This window comes from Lipotes vexillifer, unplaced genomic scaffold (assembly GCF_000442215.2).
Source record: "Lipotes vexillifer unplaced genomic scaffold, Lipotes_vexillifer_v1.1 scaffold750, whole genome shotgun sequence".
In the NCBI taxonomy this organism is placed as follows: domain Eukaryota; kingdom Metazoa; phylum Chordata; class Mammalia; order Artiodactyla; family Lipotidae; genus Lipotes; species Lipotes vexillifer.
The window spans coordinates 74,230-88,793 of record NW_006774294.1 but is presented as its reverse complement, the minus strand read 5'-3'; the positions used below and the strand labels follow the sequence as shown (position 1 = coordinate 88,793).

At 35.6% G+C, this 14,564-nt stretch overlaps 1 protein-coding gene across 3 annotated transcripts in view; it reads right to left on the bottom strand.

The window, feature by feature from the left end:
* The window catches only part of GULP1 (GULP PTB domain containing engulfment adaptor 1), a 108,094-nt gene extending 94,462 nt beyond the window's left edge, over positions 1-13,632 (bottom strand). For all 3 annotated transcript variants that reach the window (XM_007449097.1, XM_007449096.1, XM_007449098.1), the window contains exons 1-2: positions 13,556-13,632; positions 8,042-8,103 (exon numbers count right to left, since the gene is read on the bottom strand). In XM_007449097.1, the coding sequence (XP_007449159.1) occupies positions 8,042-8,103; positions 13,556-13,583 (90 nt within the window). In that variant the 5' untranslated portion in view covers positions 13,584-13,632. The remainder of the gene's footprint in view (positions 1-8,041; positions 8,104-13,555) is intronic.
* Between the last annotated feature and the right edge of the window lie 932 nt (positions 13,633-14,564).

Below are 14,564 nucleotides of genomic sequence, written 5' to 3'. Positions count from 1 at the left end.
CTGCTGATTCAGACTCAGACCAGTGCTGTAGAGGTTTCCTATTAAACATCATCGGCTCTCAGTTCAACAACTTTTTAGAAAATTTTTCCTGAAATAATTCCTCATAACTAATCTCTTTATATCCCACGAATCCACTGTTCTCTTATAAAAATAATTTTATCATTTTCTATTTTCCCCCATGCCATCTCCAAAGGTCAGTTGCTTAAGTCTGGCCCACTCCCTTATTCCCAAACCCAGCTCTTTAATTCACATCTGTCTCTTCCAAATTTAAACAGATTTCTATGAAATCTAGTTCACGTTTAGTGCTCATTAATTATAAAAATAACACCTTCCTTTAAAGATCCTTTTGTAAATGGCATTCATTCATTTGTCCAGTTTTCCAACAACAGCAATGAATCAAATCTTTGAAGACATGGAATATGGATTGTTTCTATTTCTCTATTAAAATGCAGCACTTGTACAAAAGATTCATAAAAAATATGCACTTTTTCTGTGTTTTCTTATTAGTTTACGTTTTGCCTCCTTTTTTTGGGTGATAATTACATTCATTAAAATTGCAGTTCATAACCAGACTAGTTTTTATATTTGTCTGTTTAATGCAACATTAAGTATTTTTAAAGGAAACTAATTTGTTGGTTGTTTTATTTCTTATAGGCCACAATACTGCAATAATTTTAACAATAGCCAAAATCATTTGAAGAAACTACATTCATGATTTAAACAGAAATTATAAAGGATAGTCTTTTATAAAATAGAATACTTACTTGGAAAGAAAAATAACTTCCCATATTATATAAACAAAATTATTTTATTTATGCAAAATTTTTCAGGGATCATCTACTAAGAAATGCCGAAGCATAAACAATCTTTATAAAATCAACCATAAATTAGCAATAATAAGGGGACCTTCAAGATGGCAGAGGACTAAGACATGGAGATAACCTTCCTCCCTATAAATACATCAAAAATACATCTATAGGTGGAACAGCTCCTTCAGAACACCTGCTGAACACTGGCAGAAGACCTCAGACCGCCCAAAAGGCAAGAAACTCCCCACGTAACTGGGTATGGCAAAAGAAGAAAGAAAAAACAGAGGCAAAAGAATAGGGACGGGACCTGCACCTCTGGGAGGGAGATAGGAAGGAGGTAAAGTTTCCACACACTAGGAAGCCCCTTCACTGGCAGGGACGGGGGTTGGCAGTGGGAGGCTGGAAGCTTCGGAATCATGGAGGAGAGGGGAGCAACAGGGGTGCGGAGGGCAAAGTGGAGAGATTTCCGCACAGAGGATCAGTGCCGACCAGCACTCACCAGCCCGAGAGGCTTGTCTGCTCACCCGCCGGGGCGGGCGGGGGCTGGGAATTGAGGCTCCGGCTTCGGAGGTCAGATCCCAGGGAGAGGATTGGGGTTGGCTGCGTGAACACAGCCTGAAGGGGGCTAGTGCGCCACAGCTAGCCGGGAGGGAGTCCAGGAAAAAGTCTGGACCTGGCTAAGAAGAAAGAGATGATTGTTTCAGGGTGCGCGAGGAGAGGGGATTCACAGCACCGCCTAAATGGGCTCCAGAGACGGGCGCAAGCCGCGGCTATCAGCTCAGACACCAGAGACGGGCATGAAACACTAACGCTGCTGCTGCAGCCACCAAGAATCCTGTGTGCAAGCACAGGTCACTATCCACACACACACCCCCACCCAGGAGCCTGTGCAGCCCGCCACTGCCAGGGTCCCATGATCCACAGACAACTTCCCAGGGAGAACACACAGCATGCCTCAGGCTGTTGCAATGTCACATTGGCCTCTGCTGCCACAGGCTTGCCCACATTCCAATTATAACTACAATACCCCTCCCTCCCTTGTCCCCCACCCCCGCATGAGTGAGCAAGAGCTCCCTCATCAGCCGCTGCTTTAACCTCTTCCTGTCTGGGTGGGAACAGATGCCTGAGGGTGACCTACATGCAGAGGTGGGGCCAAAACCAAAGCTGAACCCCAGGAGCTGTGCGAACAAAGAAGAGAAAGGGAAATTTCTCCGAGCAGTGTCAGGAGCAGTGGATTAAATCCCTACAATCAACTTGATGTACCCTGCCTCTGTGGAATAACTGAATAGACAACAAATCATCCCAAAATCGAGGTGGTGGACTTTGGGAGCAACTGTAGACTTAGGTTTGTTGTCTGCGACTGACTTGTTTCTGATTTTTATGTTAATCTTACTATAGTTTTAGCGCTTGTTATCATCGGTGGATTTGTTTATTGGTTTGGTTGCTCTCTTCTTTTTATTTTAAATTATAATTATTACTTTCTTAATTTAATAACTTTTTTCTTTCAATAATTAAAAAAAATTATTATTTTTTTTCTTTCTTTTTTTTTTTCCTTTTCTTCTGAGCCGTGTGGCTGACAGGGTCTTGGTGCTCTGGCCTAGGGTCAGGCCTGAGTCTCTTAGGTTGGAGAGCCGAGTTCAGGACACTGAACCACCACAGACCTCCTGGCCCCATGTAATATCAATTGGTGACAGCTCTCCCAGACATTTCCATGTCAACACTAAGACCCAGCTCCACACAACGGCCAGCAAGCTCCAGTGTTGGATGCCCCACGCCAAAAACCAGCAAGACAGGAACACACCCCACCCATTAGCAGAGAGGCTGCCTAAAATCATAATAAGCACACAGACACCCCAAAACACAACACCAGATGTGGCTCTGCGAATCGGAAAGACAAGATCCAGCCCCACCCACCAGAATACAGGCACCAGTCCCCTCCACCAGGAAGCCTACACAAGCCACTGAACCAACCTGACCCACTGGGGGCAGACACCAAAAACAATAGGAACTATGAACCTAAAGCCTACGAAAAGGAGACCCCAAACACAGTAAGTTAAGCAAAATGAGAAGACAGAGAAATACACAGCAGATGAAGGAGCAAGGAAAAAACCCAACAGACCAAACAAATGAAGAGGAAGTAGGCAGTCTAACTGAAAAAGAATTCAGAGTAATGACAGTAAAGGTGATCCAAAATCCTGGAAATAGAATGGAGAAAATACAAGAAACATTTAACAAGGACCTATAAGAACTAAAGGGCAAAAAAACAATGATAAACAACACAATAAATGAAATTAAAACTTCTCCAGAAGGAATCAATAGCAGAATAACTGAGGCAAAAGAATGGATGAGTGACCTGGAAGATAAATAGTGGAAATAACTACTGCAGAGCAGAATAAAGAAAAAAGAATGAAAAGAATTGAGGACAGTCTCAGAGACCTCTGGGACAACATTAAACACACCAACATTCAAATTATAGGGGTCTCAGAAGAAGAAGAGAAAAAGCAAGGATCTGAGAAAATATTTGAAGAGATTACAGTTGAAAACTTCCCTAAATTGGTAAAGGAAATAACCAAGTCCAGGAAGCGCAGAGAGTCTCATACAGGATAAATCCAAGGAGAAACATGCCAAGACACATATTAATCAAACTATCAAAAATTAAATACTAAGAAAAAAATTAAAAGCAGCAAGGGAAAAGAAACAAATAACATACAAGGGAATCCCCATAAAGTTAAGAGCTGATCTTTCAGCAGTAACTCTGTAAGCCAGAAGAGAGTGGCAGAGCATATTCAAAGTGATGAAAGGCAAAAACCTACAACCAAGATTACTCTACCCAGCAAGGATCTCATTCAGATTCAATGGAGAAATTAAAACCTTTACAGACAGCAAAAGCTAAGAGAATTCAGCACCACCAAACCAGCTTTACAACAAATGCTAAAGGAACTTCTCTAGGCAGGAAACACAAGAGAAGGAAAAGACCTACAATAGCAAACCCAAAACAATTAAGAAAATGGTAATAGGAACATACATATCAATAATTACCTTAAATGTAAATGGTTGAAATGCTCCAACCAAAAGACATAGACTGGTTGAATGGATACAAAAACAAGACCCGTATATATGCTGTCTACAAGAGACCCACTTCAGACCTAGGGACACATACAGACTGGAAGTGAGAATATGGAAAAAGATATTCCATGCAAATGGAAATCAAAAGAAAGCTGGAGTAGCAATTCTCATATCAGACAAAATGACTTTAAAATAAAGACTATTACAAGAGACAAAGACAGACACTACAAAATCATCAAGGGATCAATACAAGAAGAAGATATAACAATTGTCAATATTTATGCACTCAACATAGAAGCACCTCAATATATAAGGCAAATGCTAATAGCCATAAAAGGAGAAAACGACAGTAACACATTAATAGTAGGGGACTTTTAACACCTCACTTTCACCAACGGACTGATCAAACAAAATGAAAATAAATAAGGAAACACAGCTTTAAATCACACATTAAACAAGATGGACTTAATTAATATTTATAGGACATTCCATCCAAAAACAGTACAATACACTTTCTTCTCAAGTGCTCATGGAACATTCTCCAGCATAGATCATATCTTGGGTCACAAATCAAGCCTTAGTAAATTTAAGAAAATTGAAATCATATCAAGTATCTTCTCTGACCACAATGCTTTGAGACTAGATATCAATTACAGGAAAAAAATCTGTAAAAAATACAAACACATGGAGGCTAAACAATACTCTACTATACAAGCAAGAGATCACTGAAGAAATCAAAGAGGAAATCAAAAACTACCTAGAGACAAATGACAATGAAAACATGGTGACCCAAAACCTATGGGATGCAGCAAAACCAGTTCTAAGAGGGAAGTTTATAGCAATACAATCCTCCCTCAAGAAACAAGAAACATCCCAAATAAACAACCTAAGCTTACACCTAAAGCAATTAGAGAAAGAAGAACAAAAAAAACTCAAAGTTAGCAGAAGGAAAGGAACCATGAATATCAGATCAGAAATAAATGAAAAAGAAATGAAGGAAATAATAGCAAAGATCAATAAAACTAAAAGCTGGTTCTTTAAGAAGATAAACAAAATTGATAAACCATTAGCCAGACTCATCAAGAAAAAAGGGGAGAATATTCAAATCAACAGAATTAGAAATGGAAAAGGAGAAGTAACAACGGACACTGAAGAAAAATAAAGTATCATGAGAGATTACTACAAGCAACTATATGCCAATAAAATAGAAATCCTGGAAGAGATGGACAAATTCTTAGAAAAGCCCAACCTTCTGAGACTGAACCAGGAAGAAACAGAAAGTATAAACAGACCAATCACAAGCACTGAAACTGAGACTGTGATTAAAAATCTTCCAACAAAAAAGCCCGGGGCCAGATGGCTGCACAGGCAAATTCTATCAAACATTTAGAGAAGAGCTAACACCTATCCTTCTCAAATTCTTCCAAAATATAGCAGAGGGAGGAACACTCCCAAACTCATTCTACGAGGCAACCATCATCCTGATGCCAAAACCAGACAAAGATGTTACAAAAAAAGAAAACTACAGGCCAATATCACTGATGAACATAGATGCAGAAGTCCTCAACAAAATACTAGCAAACAAAATCCAACAGCACATTAAAGGATCATACACCATGATCAAGTGAGGTTTATTCCAGGAATGCAAGGATTCTTCAATATACGGAAATCAATTCATGTGATACACCATATTAACAAATTGAAGGATAAAAACCATATGATAATCTCAATAGATGCAGAAAAAGCTTTCAACAAAATTCAACACCCATTTATGACAAAAACTCTCCAGAAAGTAGGCATAGAGGGAACTTACCTCAATATAATAAAGGCCATATATGACAAACCCACAGCCAACATCGTCCTCAATGGTGAAAAACTGAAACCATTTCCTCTAAGATCAGGAACAAGACAAGATTGCCCACTCTCACCACTATTATTCAACATAGTTTTGGAAGTTTTAGACAAAGCAATCAGAGAAGAAAAAGAAATTTAAAAATGTGAAAAGAAGAAGTAAAACTGTCACTGTTTGCAGATGACATGATACTATACATCGAGAATCCTAAAGATGCTACCAGAAAACTATTAGAGCTAATCAATGAATTTGGTAAAGTAGCAGGATACAAAATTAATGCACAGAAATCTCTTGCATTCCTATAAACTAATGATGAAAGATCTGAAAGAGAAATTAAGAAAACACTCCTATTTACCACTGCAACAAAAATAATAAAATATCTAGGAATAAACCTACCTAAGGAGGTAAAAGATCTGTACTCAGAAAACTATGAGACACTGATGAAAGAATTAAAGATGATACAAACAGATGGAGAGATATACCATGTTCTTGGATTGGAAGAATCAACATTGTGAAAATGACTATACTACCCAAAGCAATTTACAGATTCAATGCAATCCCTATCAAACTACCAATGGCATTTTTCACAGAATGACAACAAAAAATTTCACAATTTGTATGGAAGCACAGAAGGCCCAGAATAGCCAAAGCAATCTTGATAAAGAAAGGCAGAGCTGGAATAATCAGGCTGCCTGACTTCCGACTATACTACAAAGCTACAGTAATCAAGCCAGTATGGTACTGGCACAAAAACAGAAATATAGATCAATAGAACAGGATAGAAAGCCCAGAGATAAACCCACGCACATATGGTCACGTTATCTTTGATAAAGGGGGCAAGAATGTATAATGCAGAAAAGACAGCCTCTTCAATAAGTGGTGCTGGGAAAACTGGACAGCTACATGTAAGGGAATGAAATTAGCATACTTCCTAACACCATACACAAAAATAAACTCAAAATGGATTAAAGACCTAAATGTAAGGTCAGACACTATAAAACTCTTAGAGGAAAACATAGGCAGAACACTCTGTGACATAAATCACAGCAAGATCCTTTTTGACCCACCTCCCGGAGAAACGGAAATAAAAACAAAAAGAAATAAATAAGACCTAATGAAACTTAAAAGCTTTTGCACAGCAAAGGAAACCATAAACAAGACGAAAAGAAAGCCCTCAGAATGGGAGAAAATATTTGCAAATAAAGCAACTGACAAAGGATTAATCTCCAAAATATACAAGCAGCTCATGCAGGTCAATATCAAAAAAACAAACAACCCAATCCAAAAATGGGCGAAAGACCTAAATAGATATTTCTCCGAAGAAGATATACAGATGGCCAACAAACACATGAAAGAATGCTCAATATCACTAATCATTAGAGAAATGCAAATCAAAACTATGAGGTGTCACCTCACACCTCACATGCCTCTATCAAAAACACTACAAACAATAAATGCTGGAGAGGGTGTGGAGAAAAGATAACCCTCTTGCACTGTTGGTGGGATTGTACATTGATACAGCCATGATGGAGAACAGTACGGAGGTTCCTTGAGAAACTAAAAATAAAACTACCATATGACCCAGCAATCCCACTAATGGGCATATACCCGAGAAAACCATAATTCAAAAAGGGTCATGTACCACAGTGTTCATTGCAGCAGTATTTACAATAGCCAGGACATGGAACCAACCTAAGTGTCCATCAACAGATGAATGGATAAAGAAGATGTGGCATGTATATACCATGGAATATTACTCAACCATAAAATGAAATGAAATTGAGTTATTTGTAGTGAGGTGGATGGACTTAGAGTCTGTCATACAGAATGAAGTAAGTCAAAAAGAGAAAAACAAACACCGTATGCTAACACATATACATGCAATCTGAAAAAGGTTCTCATGAACCTAGGGGCAGGACAAGAATAAAGATGCAGACATAGCGAATCGACTTGTGGACATGGGGAAGGGGATGGGTAAGATGGGATGACTTGAGAGAGCAGGATTGACGTATATACACTACCAAATGTAAAATAGATAGCTAGTGGGAAGCAGCTGCAATGCAGAGGGAGATCAGCTCGGTGCTTTGTGACCACCTAGAGGGGTGGGATAGGGAGGGTGGGAGGGAGACGGAAGAGGGAGGGAATATGGGGATATATGTATACATATAGCTGGTTCACTTTGTTATATAGCAGAAACTAACACAACATTCTAAAGCAATTATACTCCAATAAAGATGTTAAATAAAAAAATATATGTATTAGCAATAATACTATAGCAAAATAAAATTCAGTAGTATCATATGAACTATTTTACCTTTGCATTATAGGGAATGTAATGTTTTGATAAAGCCTCTGGCGTATGCATCCATGTTTTGTCTGCAATGAAGAATACACAGTGTTAAATTAAATCACAGGTTCTAAGGGTGTCATATTCATGCATTTGAAAGGAGTCTGATATGGATGGGAGCTCTTCTAATTTGGAGATAGTTTTGCTAAAATGAGAAATAATAACTAATCAGATATATGAACAATGTAACCACAAAGTAATTATAGGATTCTTTCCTTAATATAAAAGTCTTTTCCTTTTAAAAGCTTTCTAATAATAAAACAATTTTGAATTTTTAAAGAATATTAAAAGAACATCAGTTGGGCTATGAGTAATTATATCAATTATGTGAATAATTATGTGCTATTTTTCTTATTTCATGTGATACTCTCATGAATAACAGGTTATTTTTCTTAATTCCCTTTTCAATAAATAGTAATCTGCTCTTTTCTCATGACTGTTACTATTCCTTAGTATCAAGAATTAACTATTTAGTAATGGGAAATTCTAACATTAAACTAACAACTGCATTTATATAAAGCTGAAATGAATCAATCTACTAAATTCATTTAAAAATTAATATAATATTAGGATAACTTTTTAGCCTCAATTTAGAGAAACATTGATTGACGGTCCACTATCAGGAGTTTTGGATATAAATAATCTTAAATGCAGTAATTTGAAATTATTACACTATTTAAATTAGTGTAACAGAATAATAGAAATAAAAGTAACTAAAAGAAGATTGTAAAGCAATTATACTCCAGTAAAGATGTTAAAAAAAATAGAAGATATCGAAAGTAATTTGTATTGTATATTATTGATAGAAATAGAAAATAAAATTTTCATTCAGTTTTTGAATTTTATTTATATATTCCACATATCTTCCAAAAATATTCTGTGGAACATATAAGCAGGAGAAAAGCAAAACATGCTAATGTTTACACAAATCAAATTTGCTGATTTTTTACAAACTGCATTTGTCTGTAGTAAAACTTAATCTTCAAATATGTTATGTCTTAAGTGGAGTTTTGTGAATATTTTACTCCTAATGGGAATTTAAAAATTTAGAATCAATATTATAAATAGAATAAAATTAGACATATATTTTACCATGAAAAATATTAAATAAGTACACACTAAAAGAAAATATCAGATTACTAACAAAGCATTTTCAACATTCAATTCAGAACATTTAAAAATGATGTTAACAGAAACTAGTTTGGTATAATTAATATGTTCTCAAACTGGAGGAATGTGAAGACTTAGAGAAAATGGCATATATTCCTGGAATTTTAATTATTTTAAACCATTCAAAGGATAATGCACTATATATTAAATATGTTTATGGGGTTCAATGCAATATTCTCAAGAATTTCTAAGACAAAACATGAGGGATCAATAAAATCCGGTGCCCATGATGAATTTTAGGGCTATTTCTGATTACTGAAGTGGATATGTGACAGCCGTACTTGGGTGAAATATTTTGAGAAGCAATACATCCTAGGCTTCAAAAAGTGGTATTGACATACTGACACTGACAATAATGTATAACTCTTATTTCTTGTATGGATTTTCATTTTAACTATAGTTTTCTCTTTATGATTGCTACTGGATAGTGATATGATTAATTCAAGAATAATTTGTACTTAGATGTGGAATATAGTCTTGCTCTTGTATACTAAAATAAATTTATCACAATACTGTATGCCAAGATAATAAAAACACCAAAGACCTGCCTTCAGAAAACCTAGAAAGATATCTAGTTCCTTTTTTTTACCCCTTAACTCAATTCTTCTCATGTCTCCTTTTCCAAGACACACAGCTTAGCTCAGGAAGATGCAAAGTCTAACTAAAGTTTGAATCCGATGGTTCATTCCAATCCTGAAGCAGAGGGATAACTGCTTTCTCCTCTAAAACACTATTATTTGAAAACTCATGACACTGCCTTTGTTATAGTCTCGTATTGCAGTAACCTAGAAAGAGGTTAGGTATATCTAGCTGTTACTGGTGAAAGACTAAAATAATCACAATACTAAATTACCAGCGGATAAGCTGCAGTTACTACAATGACAAAAAATCTACATCCACACACCAAGTGCTGATGATTTAATGGTTGTTCATTACATACCTCTAGTATAGGTAATTCACTTATTAAACCTGAAGGATTTCCAAAATGAGTCCTTAATGTCATTCTAATTTATACTTTGGCAAAAGAAAAAACTGACAGGACAAAACTATATGTTAACTCATATAGATGTGGCTGACCTTGAAGAAAGGGTACAGATGATGGTCTTTGGTCACTATATGGACCCACAAAAGATACTGGATACATAGAATTGGTGATGAAACAGGAACACAGACACTCTAGAATGTGTTCCCTTTCTTGATATTAAACTATAATCACTGACTTAATAGTGAACATTCACATAAAAGGAAAGGCCAACATTTCAAAAATATTTGACAGCTGTCAAACCACTCTGACTACTAGGTCAATAAATCTAGGTATTCAAATGTATTTAGATTAAGAGTTCATCTAGAAAGATGCAGTAAACTTCATTATTCTTGTATCACCAGAGCTTAAAATAGTGAAAAAACCTACTTTGAACATATTAATTTAAAACTAAATATTGATGGATGAATGGATGCATTTGAATAAAATTTTCATGAAAAGGAAAATATTTAAAAACTATTGAAATTTAAGTGCTTTGCACTATGATTATTTCTACTCATCACTATATCAACTGATAAGTTAAAGAACATAAAGTGTAGTTAGTTGAATAATCACGTTTATGCTTTTTTAACTAAACGATTAATTTTTGACATAAATAGAATATAAGATTTTAAAAATTCAAAAAGAAAGCTAACATGGGGAAAGAAAGAAGCTATAAAACATTAATTAAAATTTAATCTATGAATCTGGGGTTAGATAGTTTTTACAGAGCTTTTCAAAATAGTCCAAAATGATGCAATTCTAGTACATTCAGTTTTTTTCAGACCCTATGAGCAACTCTCATAACCATTAAGCATTTGCAAAGAAAATCAGTGAAGTGCCTGGACAATTCAATCAAAGAATACCAAATTACTAATTGGGAGATTTAATAAAAAGAGAAAAAAAAACAATTATGTTTAGGTTTAAGATAATCTCTTTTCCTTGGGTTTCTGATTCAGTAAGGTTGCATGTAATAACCAAATAAATTGGATATCTATGAAATAAGAGATAAGTTTTTAAAGATAAAAGACGATCTTGTTTTGTTTAGAGTATAGTACAGTGTATGTTGATGCTAGTTATTGGAAAGATGACTTGAATTATATATTCTCTAGGGCTATAATTACAGTTCCTGATGGTCAAGTATATGAATTCTCTGATAAAATTCCAGTTTTACATCTCAAATTAAAATTCAACAAATAGTGCTACTGGTTGAAACTAGGAGCACAGCCTCCAAGAAGTTTTCTTTTAACAACTGTAATAAATGAGAGAGTGTGAAGTGACTGGTGATCTTAAGGTAGAACTTCCCGGCATCAGGTTCTAAATGAACTGGAGTGAAATACTGATCAATAATTTTCTGATATGTAATCACTAGACTTGAAAAATAAGAGAAGTCAAAAGAAATTTAAAGAGAATGCAGCAAAGCAGGAAATAACAAGTTTCTGCTTCTTGATTCTCTAGATCACTCTGATTTTCCTCATGGTTGTACTCCCACTGTCTTCAAGTGAGACAAATATACAATCGCCAGTTACTCATCTTACTATCCAACACTTGGGATTTCTCAGTGAAAAACCACTCCAAATCCCATTCAAATAAAGAATAAATTAGAAATGTGAAGTTTCAATTTTAAAACCATGGGAAAGGGAATTCTAAGCAAATAAAAAGAAGCGAAGATATTGAAGTGTCTTTAAAAAACAAGATAGTGTGTTTAAAGTGATGAGTTGTGATGTAAGGTTTTTATTGTTTTAGTAAAAATACTTCTATATTTCAGAGAATTATTTCTACATTTTTTACTAGTAAAGGGAATAAAAGAAGCATGATTTTATTTTTGGTATATGTTTTTAAATCAGAAGCAAGCTACAGACCACAATAAATGTCATTTTGCCTTTCTCTTATTCTGAAAAATAAGTAAAATAATAAATTCCTAGTTTCCCAGGGTTGAAAAGTACCTGAAAGTTCTTCACATTACCTAAATCCCTACTGAATACATTAATCCTCTGTACCATATCCAAATGTTTGAACACCTCTCATTTCAGTAAAAAATAAAAGTAACACTTTGAATAATTCCATTACACTTTGGCACAATTTTGTTGGAATTTTTTTCCTACATTTAATCAATGACCTTATAATTTACACCCATTTGTCCTTTATTAAAGTTAGTTCCATGAACAAATGACAGCATTCAAACATTCATAGGTCTTCAAAAATTGCAAGACCACACCAAGGGTTCTCAGCCATGCTTCCTGTTGCATGGTTGAAAGTCCTGAAGTCATCTCAGCCTTTCTCAACCAGGCATGTTACAGTGTGTCAATTCATCCTTAAAAGCAAGAACACACTGTGACTGAGGGCATGGAGTAGAACAGAACAATCTATTTCCTGGTTCAAGACTGTTCATTATTCATCCATTAGAAAATGAACTGGAACCTTTGATAACCACACTGATGACTTTATTCTTCAGCCATGTTTTACCCACAGAGCAATTAAGGTGCATCTTCCAAATAATAACAATATATAAATAAGTATAGAAGTGTTAGAGGTTCTGGACCCATGTTTGGCCATTTACAATATCCTATTAAGTTTACAGTGTGGAATATGACCTAACTAGTCATTTCCCCCCCATATGCCTGTAATCCTACCACATCAGTTATCTCTTCCTACTTTCAATCACCTAAGAACTTGAGTGGCATCATTTAAGTATTCTCTCCCAGGTCACTGACAACATGTTAAACAGGAGAGAGCCCTGTGCCCACCACTAGAGAACTCTTTCTAGAATAGCAAGGATACATTATTTGAACTTTACTGAACTATATAAAACTATCAATTGTTTCTATCTTTCCTATGAGTGTATCAAGAAATATTTTGCCAAATGCCATGTTTTCCTGCCCCTTAAAAAAATTTCTGTACTGATAATTACGATATATTTATACTTATTTTAAATTCCTACTTTAAAATTAATACCAAATGTATTTGGCCTCTTGCTATCAATTCACCTATCATGAACCCTTATTCATTATTCAATAAAAAGTGAAGTGCATGCACACACACACACACACACACACACACACACACGAGTGAATTTAAAACACTATAGCCCATGTAAGCTCAGGGAATTTAGTACTATGGCTATGAAAAGTGAAGTTAGGACTAACTTCCTAAGTCAGATCACTTTATTTTTTGCAACTCATTCTAGAGTCACATGGTTTGATAATTGGAAAAAGTGATTTCTTAACATCTCTGCTTGATTTGAACAGTAATATTGAAATGACTGCCAGGTCTTTAGTGGACACACTTACCTTTCTTCCTGCTAAAAGCACGGTTCATGATGAGGATCAACCAAATAGATGTTCAGTTCAATCACACTTTATATCCTACAAAATTAAGAAAATAGTAAAGCATAAATAAAGGAATGTTGACCAACCTCTTTTATGTAAATTATTTTAATCACAAAGTCTTTTTAAATTTTCTAGATGTTTAAAAACAATATTTCAAAATATCCTGAAGGACAATGGGTAAGAATAAGCGTAATACTCAATATTATGAGTGGCACAGCAGATAAGAACAATATATCAAATGAAATTCCTCCAAAGTTCCTTAACTTTTGTCTTTTTTCCTATTATACATCTTTCACTAATTATATTTACCTTCAAATTTAAGAATAAAGAAGGTTAACTTTTCCCTGAGCTTGTTGGCAAGAAGTGTGGTAATGTTTTGGGTTATCATTAACAGCAGTGGTGGATAAAGAGAAGTCTTCTGATATAAATGGGGGTCGTGCCCCCCACCCCCAATCAGGCTATGCTTGGCAGCCCTGTGTCCCATGATGCTCCAGACAGCTGCTGCCTATCTGTTGAAACCAAGGCAATGGCATACCTCCCATTCCCCACCCCTGAAGCCAAGGAGGGAGCCTTGATGATCTCCGAGTCACCTTCAGGATAATTCATTCCTAGTCTTGAAGAACAGTGCACATTCACAGCCAAATAGCTGTATGGTCCTGTCCTGTGGGATCTAAGAAATCCAAAAGCTTTTCTTCATTTCATCCCATCTCCATCTTCTTCAGTTGAAACTGGCAATGTTTTGCTAGAGTAGCTGATTAGGTCTGCAATTCACATAGATACTAATCTCATCAAAGGGCTGTTTGGCCATACCTTTGGTGTTCTCTGCTATATGGATTGGCTGAGAACTTTCGAAATCTTTTAAGAACTGATTACTTTTTGCTTAACAAATTCATTTCCTTCTCACATTTTACTGTAATCAATTAGAAGCAACCAAGTCCCTCCTTCAACATTTTGCTTAGAAATATCCCCT